The 9593-nt window shown below is 45.2% G+C and overlaps 1 protein-coding gene across 1 annotated transcript in view; it reads left to right on the top strand.

The window, feature by feature from the left end:
* The window catches only part of LOC103583040 (probable G-protein coupled receptor 156), a gene marked incomplete at both ends in the record, with an annotated part of 10485 nt that extends 2371 nt beyond the window's left edge, over positions 1–8114 (top strand). Inside the window, 2 exons of the mRNA XM_008564462.1 lie at positions 1367–1603; positions 7956–8114. Coding sequence (XP_008562684.1) covers positions 1367–1603; positions 7956–8114 — 396 coding nt within the window. The remainder of the gene's footprint in view (positions 1–1366; positions 1604–7955) is intronic.
* Positions 8115–9593: the final 1479 nt, after the last annotated feature.

Here is a 9593-nt window from a genome sequence, read left to right on the forward strand (position 1 = left end):
GGAATTACAGGAATTAATGAGGTGATGTTTGCAAAGAATCTTGAACTCAGAGGAGACTTCTATTGATGCATAAGCCTCAAAGCCATAACTGTTTTTATTTCTCTACTGTTTATTTGTTTGGGGACTCACTCATTCTCAAGCCGTGGATGAATAGAGACTATATTCATACCTATTTCCCTTTTAGCAAGAATTTTAATGGAATTAAAATATTTTAGTGGAATCATATCTAAACATTTCAAAATCACAGAATTAATTTTATTCACCTTTGATTAAATTACTAATGATCCGACTGCATAATTCCCACCCCTATGCATCTTCACATTCTGGGTTATAAACATGGACCTTTGTGTGCTCACCTTTAGACCTTTTCTTCTTTGTAGTCCTATTTTCTGCCCTACACCAGTATGGCACTTCGCACGTAGTCAGAAAGGCAAACATATGTTGAATCTATATATTGTGTATTGTTGATTAATGCTCTGATATCTGTATAAATGCAGCTCCTTCTTGAAGAGGTAACACTTTAAGGGGCTGTGAGTTATTTCTACTTAGTACAAATGAGAACTCAGGGAGGTTTATATTCATGGGAAAGAGAAAAGAAGAGGGCTTTGGGTTCATTGTGGTGGGGGTATGGACTGTCACAGGAGGGTGGAAAGATGGAGCTTTTGCTGCCTGTGCCTGACCCACAGTCTTGCCTGGGTACTAGCCTGCCTTTGTTCTCTTCTTTTTCCACCCTTCATCTCCCATCAACACCCACTGGCTTAGAGCCACGGCTAGCCTATAGAGATCCTTTGTGTAAATTAGAAAAAGGCATCCCTTCTGGGCAGATGCAATCTTGCAGGTGCAGGGCTTGGCAAGCAGATGGTGCCTTTGAGCAAATTAGAAAAAAGCCCCTTCCTCTGGGCACTGCCTCTGCTATGGCACATGGCTTGACAGAGCAGACCACAGGTTGATTTCAGCTTCCACGTGCCCCTCAGCTTCATGAGTGCAAAACTGCCCTATGGACGCAGTCACTTTCACCACCAGCAGCATGATGTGCCCTCCTAGTGCCTGACAGTCCTTTCTGTAAGACTCCCACTCACCTGCATCATCCTGTCCTGTACCTTGTCGCAGAAGAGTCCTGTCTAGTGGTTGACTTGCTGACTTCTCACAAACTAATTCTCAGTGAAGGAGAGGAAAATGACATTTATTCAGCAGATACTATGTATAAGGGGCCACCCTAAGGGTTTTCCTGTGTTATCTTAGCAGATCCTCACAGCAACCCTTTAAGATAGGTACTATTATCCCAATTTTGCAGATGCCCCTTCCTACTGCAGTTCAACCTGCTTTTCCACTTCTCTGAGCCTCTGATTCTCCTCTTCACCCCCAGGGTCTGCTCCTGCTGTATGGTGCCTACCTGGCTGGCCTGACTGACCACGTGAGCTCTCCTCCTGTGAATCAGTCCTCAACCATCATGGTTGGGGTCAACCTGCTGGTACTGGCTGCTGGGCTGCTTTTTGTCGTCACCAGATACTTGAACTCCTGGCCCAACCTGGTCTTTGGACTTACATCTGGAGGCATCTTTGTTTGCACAACCACAATCAACTGCTTCATCTTCATTCCCCAGGTGTGCTCTAGGGAGAGTTTTTACGGCTGGTCCTCCTAGTCACTCCAGAGTTTTCACTGGGCATGACAAATTAGTCTGTTTTCTACTGATATATTTGCATGCCATTTGTTGGAGAGTCAAAAGGAAAGCAGGATTCCTAATGAGCTGGCCCCCTCTGTCCTTCCTCACTGTCCTGGAGGACAGCAAGGAGGGCAGGCCAGCGTGGAGCACCTGCCAACCGTCAGGGCCTGTTGCATGGGGGCGGCCTCGCAGACCTGCTTTTCCCTCCACCCTCCTGGCTGCTTCACTTATTCCCAATGCCCCCTTCATCTCAATAATGTTCTTTCTTTCACTAGTCTGGGGATGAGGAGACTCTATTTCCCTCCCATTTGAGAGTGCAGACTCACAGGAAAAAATCCATCTGGAACTTTATGATTTAAAATTCTTTCCTTTTCCTTCTATTGGAAGAAAATATAGAACATTCCTCTTCATTTTGCAGTAAGGAAAAATAAAAACTAAATTAAAATATGTTTCATATTATGGGGATTAAGAAAAAAATCACATGAGGGAGGAAAATAGAAGCAGAAATATCCAGATAGCAAAAAGAAGAAAAGCAGTCAGAGGGAAAGGAGAAGGAATTCATAGCTCAGAAAGAAAAGTGATGTATAATCGTGCACGCCGTGCCCTAGGGACCACTGAGCCCCATATGTCCAAGTTAATGTATTTGGCATTCGGCACTTTCTTGTTTCCCTCCTAGTTCTTTTCTCTCCACACCCCCAGACCTCTGTAAACCCCCTCCTCTCTCAAGACCCCATCCTGATTCCCATTGCTGCTTCCAGTTCACAGTGAACTACTTCCTCATGAAGGAGCTAACTGATAATTCAAGCACTGGCTGGTGAAGGGTTACAGTGTATCTATAAAAGGGAAGAGTGCACCTGGGGCATGATGGTGTGACACACGCATGGGACCTTCACTTTTCTACCTGTTCACAAATTCTCATTAAAATACTCAAGAGAATAAACAAATATGGAAAAATCTGCTGCAGCAGCAGTGCTAGAAACCAAGAATGGGTATTGCCTCGTTGCTAGAAACTGGAGGAATTTTTGCCAAATCTTAATGTAAGAACTGGATTGAAGTAAGCCATTAAGAACTGAGGCTTATTTGTCTGGGATGTAGCAGAAAAGGGCTCTGAAAAGCAAGGGCTGTTCCTCCCTGGGAGGTGGGGGAAAGGGAGTAGAGAAGGGCCTTTTGGGAAGACCACCCCTTGGGCCTTGTGGCTAACATTACTGATTAGTAACCTCTTTGCCAACCTCTTTCTTCCTTGCTTCCTCCACTGTGTGGACTGAAAAAGCTAACCACTTGCTTTACCAGCCTCCCGTATAGCTAAGGTTACCCACACAACACCATTCTGAACACTGAGAAACCTCCAAGAAAGCTTTTGCTTTCCTGAAAAAAGTGATAAGCATAGCTGGCATCACCCCTTTTACCTTTTTCCTTCCTTGAATGTATGTGATGTTTGGAGCTGTGGCAGCCATAATGTGACCAGGAGGGAAGACTAAGAGAATATATTTACTATACTAGGAAAATATAGCTCTTCCCATGCAAGACTGTAAATTCAGGGGGAAAGGACCTATGAAGAGAGTTTTTAGTTCACAAGAAGAGGACCCCAGTTGAAGATTTGAAGAAGTTGCCTTCCTCTGAAGTAGAATAGAACTTTTTAGAAGAATTCTGATTTGTCTTATCCATAGGATTCAAGGGTATTGCCTGTCTTCAACTAAAGCAAACCACCATGAAAAGGACATAATCTTAGGTAATGAAATATTGAATAAGGATGAAAAATATTGTGTTAAATTGAAAACCCAAATAGAAGCATTGAATAGGCAATTGGACACTGCAAAATATTTAATTAGTGAATTAATTTAAGGAAACAGAAAACAGATAAAAATGAGATACTTGATAAGAAAATATGGAAAATAGATCTAGTGATACAATTTAGAGCTAATAGGAGACTCTGAAAGAGAACAAAGTAATTTGGGGCAGAAGTAATCATCGGGAAACTATTAGAGGAAAGCCTTCCTGATCCCAAACAAGACTTTCATCTGAAAATTGAAAATTGAGTGAATCATGATGTGGCCCTGCCTACATCTCCTCTCTCCACCCTGGCCCTCCACCACTGTCCCCCTTGCATCCTGAGCCTCAGTCACACGACTTCTGCTTCCTCTGGTGTTTAAATCCTCAGCACCTAGGACACTAGTGATATCTGGGTACACTCCCATCTACACACAGACACAATAATGCAGGATGAAGTACAGCTTGAAATCTGACTTCCACGTTGGAACTAAGCAGCAAGCACTTGATTTGTTGAAATGGGAGTGGAAACGGAATGATTGTGGGGTACAGGAACTGGGTGGCTGGGCAGCGCTGGCATTTCTCTTTCCTATGTCTGTCTCACTCCCCTTTTCCCCCTAGCTTTCTTGATCTTCCTTTCTCTTCCTTGACCTTTTCCCTTCTATTTTCTCTCTCATGTTTTTTTCTCTTGAACTGACCATAATATGAAACTAAAAAATATAGCTTATTGTATTTTAAGTTTAGGAAGTAAATTCTTTTTTTAAATTTATTTTTCAAAATCTAAAAGTGACTGAGGTTTGTCAGTTTCTGTGTGCCTCTGAATTGATTTTCCCCTCTGGCTCAGAGGTCATTGGTAGAAGAACGATTCTCCCTGGTGGACTTGCACTGTGTATTCCCAGGAGAGTAGGACAGCTGAGTAAATTTGGAAAAGCGTGTGAGAGGAGCTATGGTGGCAGGGGGCAGGGGGGGTGTTGTTGCAGCCAGAGGGGTTCCTTCGTGCCATTGAGCTTCCAGACTGGACTGTGATGGGAGCAGTTCATGAAAGCAAAAGCACAGATACCCCCAAGGGCAGCTAGGCGGTGCTAGAAAGCTGGGTGAAATGGATGACATTACTAAAGAGACAAGTGGACCAAGAAACATTCTCCACAGCACTCAGGAAATGCCTAAGTGTTTATGCCAAGCACTGAGGTCATCACTAGTAATCAGCCAACCTCTGCTTTTGTGACCTGAATGTGACCCATCCCCCCATCCCCTTGCTCCCTCTGAGAGGCAACAGATCCTGAGGTAGGAAATTGTTTTCTCCTCTAACCCTCAAAGTGTTTCATTTGTTCCTCCGTGAATATGCTTTGGACTTTCTACTCTGCCTTATTGGTATATCTGTATATGTCCCAGCGCCCCCACTAGGCCAGAGAGCTTTTTAAAGGAAAGCTTCCTTCATTGGTTCAGGTATCCAACTATCCATTTATTAACTGCTGGGGACATTCAGTGAAACACATGGCCCCTCTTCTAGACCTAGAGGGGAGCAGACCTGAAAGGAATTAGATTGCATGCCTTCGAGGAAGGTATGTTACACGAGGCCAAGGGAGGCATGCCCTGGCATGTCTGGGAACTCGGTGGCACCTTCCCAGAGAATGGGGTGTTTGAGATCAGCCTTGAAGGAATAGTAAGAGTTGGCTGAGCAGATGTATTACAGTAACCAGAGGCAGAGAGGTATGAGAGAGAGTAGGGTATGTTTGGAGCACTGCAGTCTTTACTATTTTTGAAGCACAAATGGAAATAAAGGGAGAGTGGCAAGAGGTAAGAGAAGCATGTGTGGTGAGCTTCTGAAAGCCCTAGTGGACCCTTTTAAAGACTTGACATTGAATCCCACTGTATTAGATTCCTATTGCTGTAACAAATTACCATAAACTTAGTGGCTTAAAACAATGCAAATGTATTATCTTACAGTTCTGGAGGTCAGAAATCTGAAATGTGTCTTATCTGGCTAAAATCAAGATATCAGTAAGTCTGTATTCCTCCTGGAGACTCCAGGGGAGAATTTATTTCCTTGTCTTTTCTAGCTTCTAAAGGCCACTGCATTCATTTTCTCATCATCCCTTCCTCCCCCTTCTGAGCCAGCAGTACGGCATATTCAAATCTCACTCTCTCATTTTCTCTCTCTCTGACCTGTTTCCATTATCACATCTCCTCCTCTGATTCTGACCTTCCTGATTCCCTCTTATAAAGAACCTTCTGGTTACGTTGGACTCACCGGGGTAATCCAGAATAATACCCCCATCTCAAAATCCTTAATTTAATAACATTTGCAACTTTCCTTTTGCCATGTAGGGTAAGATTCACAGGTTCCAGGGATTAGGAGGTGAATGAACATCTTTGAGGGGCCATTATTCAGCCTATCACATCCACAGAGCCTAGAGACTAAGAAAACAAGAATGTGCCTGTCCTTCTGGAGGAAGGGCACAGGAGAGGGCCTGTCATTACGACCTGAGGAGCATTTATAGCTGTATTCAAGAAACACTGGGGGTCCAGCTTGAAGGACCAGGATCTTCACAAGGAATTAAGGTGGTGGCCGGGGCAGAGGGATGTTAGTCAAGGGACACCTTGGCTCCATCTGGCCAGCTTAGAGAGAGACAGACCAAAAGCCCTGAAAGTGCCCTTATGCCAGTGTTAAGCTGTTCCTCTGGCAGCCCTGCAGAGGGGCTCAGAGTGGGGGTGGAGAATAACCCTAGGAGGTCTGCTCCATCCAGCCAGGTCTAGACAGTGACCTTGTGGTGTCGGCTGCAGCAGCTCCTGAAGCAGCACTATGTAGGGAATACATCTTGGGGGGACGGCGAGGGCATCCAAAGGGGAGGGTCTGGCCTGACTCAGCATGGGTCACACAGACTCCTGACACTGTGAAGGACTCATGCTGAGTCAACAGAGGACCCAGGAGGACTTGGAAAAGAATGTGGTATTGAAGTTGGTGCAGGATTTAGAATCCCAAGATTTATGAAATTTGGGTTACACGCTATAGTCAGAGCTGAATAAATGTTTGATGAGTGAGCAAAGAAATCCCAGGTTCCCTTTGACGCATCCCATAGACACCTCAGCATGATTTCTAGAACTAAGGTGCCAGAGTCCTCTGCTGTGTCACTAGAACACTTAGTTATGGAGATTCCTTAGGGAAAAAGAGAAGCCTCCACCAAAGTGGCCTCCCCTGACATTCACATCCCTGGCACTGACCAGGTAGAGACAGTGTCCCAGTGGCTCAGGAGCAGCCCCCTGTTTGTGAATGGTCTATGTTCAGCTTCACCCCTGTTAAACTGAACCAGCCCAGGATGCCACAGACTGTTTCTCAAGACGACTTTCTCCTGAAGAACTTTCCCCAGGACATCCTCTCTTCATCAGCTGTGTGAGAACATCGCGCTCACACAGCTCATCATGTGAGGACGTGAGCTGTGTGAGGACATGGTGTGGTGGGGCATCATGCCCTGGTTACAGCTGTGGCTCTACTGCTGCCTAGCTGCACAAGCCTAGACAGTCCCACGCTGCCTTGGATTGAGTGTCCCCCCAGAACTGAACACTAACAGTTTAAGAGGGTGGGAAATCCTATTATGGGAATTGAAAGGCGGGGCCTTGAAGAGGTGATTAAATTGCAGGACCATGGAGTAGTGAATGGATTAAAAATGGTGGTCAGGGCGTGGTTCTGAGGGCTTTAACAGGAGAGTGAGTGAGGCGCTCTCTCTGCTCCACCATTTTCGCAATGTGATGCTCTGCCATCACCATTGCCACCCCCAAGGCTCTCACCAGAGAGATGTGTTTCCTGGACTTTGGACTTCCCAGCCCCAGAAACTGTAATCAATACATTTCCTTTTTTTAATAAATCACCCAGTTCCAAGTATTTTGTTATAAGCAACAGAAACAGACTAATACACATGCCCTCTGAGTCTTTCCTCACTTGTCAAGGGAAAAAGATGATCAGATCTCAGACTCAGCATCATTTTCATTAATATTTGAGGTTTTCTATCTGTCTGAGCCTTGGTGATTGATCTGGGTTAGAAGTTCACCAACAAAGAACTGGGCTTTCAGTAGCGGTAAGCACACCATCATTGAACAAGAGAAAAATAGAACAGCTGCACACAACTAGAAACGGTTGCGTTTGAAACATACAGTGTGTTGATTGCTCAACCCGGTGATAGCTCCTAGACTCTGGCTTTAGAACATGGCTTTAGAAGTACAGTTTGACCCCGATTTTCTTTGATCAGTTTGGCAGTGGGTAGGTAGATGGGCTAAGGTTGTTGATATTTTATCTGCCTGTCGTCTTCTTCCACTGGCGCTTTTAAAACTACATAACCTTAACATTCTCTACGCCTTCAGTCGTTATTGTCTATGAGCCCTCCAGGGTAAAAGGCATTTTGAGGAGAGAATAGCTTGTGCACATGTATATCTGTGGCAGTGTCATTGCTCGGTGTTTATGAGAAAGAGTGAGAGAATGCGTTTCTGGGTGTGTAATTAAATAAATAACATGTGTTCTTTTATCTAACAGCTGAAGCAATGGAAGGCATTTGAAGAGGAAAACCAAACAATCAGACACATGGCCAAATATTTCAGCACTCCCAGCAAAAGCTTCCATACCCAGTATGGTGAGGAACAGAACTGCCACCCGAGAGGAGAGAAAAGCTCCATGGAGAGGCTCCTCACAGAAGTAAGCTATACCCCTGCCTGGCTGATTCCCTGTAAAGAAGAACACCAACCTTGCATTGGTGAACCCCAGATGCTCTCATTGCTAACATTCTCTTTCCCTCCCATTCTCCCACTTCCCTAACAGCAAGCAAAACCTCAGCATTTGCCCAGTGACCCTCATCCACTTCCTTCACTCAGTGAACACATGTGTATTGAGTCACTCCCGTGCGCCAGGCGTTAAGTGCAGGTGAACAGAACACATGTAGTTCCTACCCTCATGGAGCTCACAGTCTAGTGAAGGAAGCGGATACTGGCCAAGTAAACATATAAGTATAAACCGTGGTAAGAATTATTAAGGAAAAAATCAGGGTGCTGAGACAGAATATTGGATGGTGAGGACAAGGGAACCTAATTTAGAGGAGTCAGAAAAGACTTTGAGCTGAAAGTTAAGTACACATTGGCCAGGCAAAGAGTACAGGGAAAAGCATCCCAAGCAGAGGGAACAGCTTCGTAAAGGCCCTGAGTTGGGGTGGACATTAGCTTCTGTGTGATACATTCTTTCTTTACATAAAGTAGTCCCTCATGTCTGAGATCTTAAGGGGCCCTTTCTGACTTTTCCACGTACTAACTAGAGATCTCAATCAGCCTAGAAAGTCCAGACATGTCTATACATGGGGAAGAGGGCTGAACAAGCGCCTCTGAATGTCATTGTAGCACCAACAGGGAACCAGGCAGCCTCCAGCCCTTCTTTCTTCTGTAATTCAGCCAGAGCTGGCCCCTGTCCCAGACTAGGGCAGGGTGATGCAGGCTTGAAGGAAGCACATGGCAAAGCTTGAGGCTGCACTACGTTGGGAAGAAGGCACAGGGCCTGGGGAATTACTCAGTATTTTGACACTAACTAAATTACATTCCATGTTTCTTCAGTACACAACATACCTGAGTAGGTGCTATCTAGGAAACTGTGCATTTTTGTAATGGGACTGCCACTGGGGTGTTTATAGTCCCTGGTGAGAGGATGGTGTGGTGGAGACCTAAGAAACTCAACCAGTGAAGGGATTAAGCCTGCCCGGGTCCCGCTGCTCATGCCCTTCTATCTCCCATGCTGTAGCCTCAGCTCTGGACCCTTTTTGTACATTAGAGTAATACCTCTCCATTTCTTTTTTTTTTTTCTTGTCCTGTTTTTGAGACTGGCCACACTGTGCTCAGCCAGTGAGCGCTGTGAGTGCACCAGTCATCCCTATATAGGATCCGAACCCGTGGCGGGAGCGCTGCTGCGCTTCCAGCGCCGCACTCTCCCAAGTGCACCACGGGCTCGGCCCTCCATTTCTTTACTATTTTTGAAACATTCAGGACATTATTTCAAAGCCAGACTTCTTTCCACCTGGCAGGGGAGTAGCATTGCCTTTGATACTCTGGGAAGTCTTCAAAGAAGCATTTCTTCAGCTAAACGGAAGGCTAGTAACTTGGCTAGAACAGCCAGGATAGTTTTCTTTTTTTTTTT

This window comes from Galeopterus variegatus, unplaced genomic scaffold, assembly GCF_000696425.1.
Source record: "Galeopterus variegatus unplaced genomic scaffold, G_variegatus-3.0.2 Scaffold19222, whole genome shotgun sequence".
Classification (NCBI taxonomy): Eukaryota; Metazoa; Chordata; class Mammalia; order Dermoptera; family Cynocephalidae; genus Galeopterus; species Galeopterus variegatus.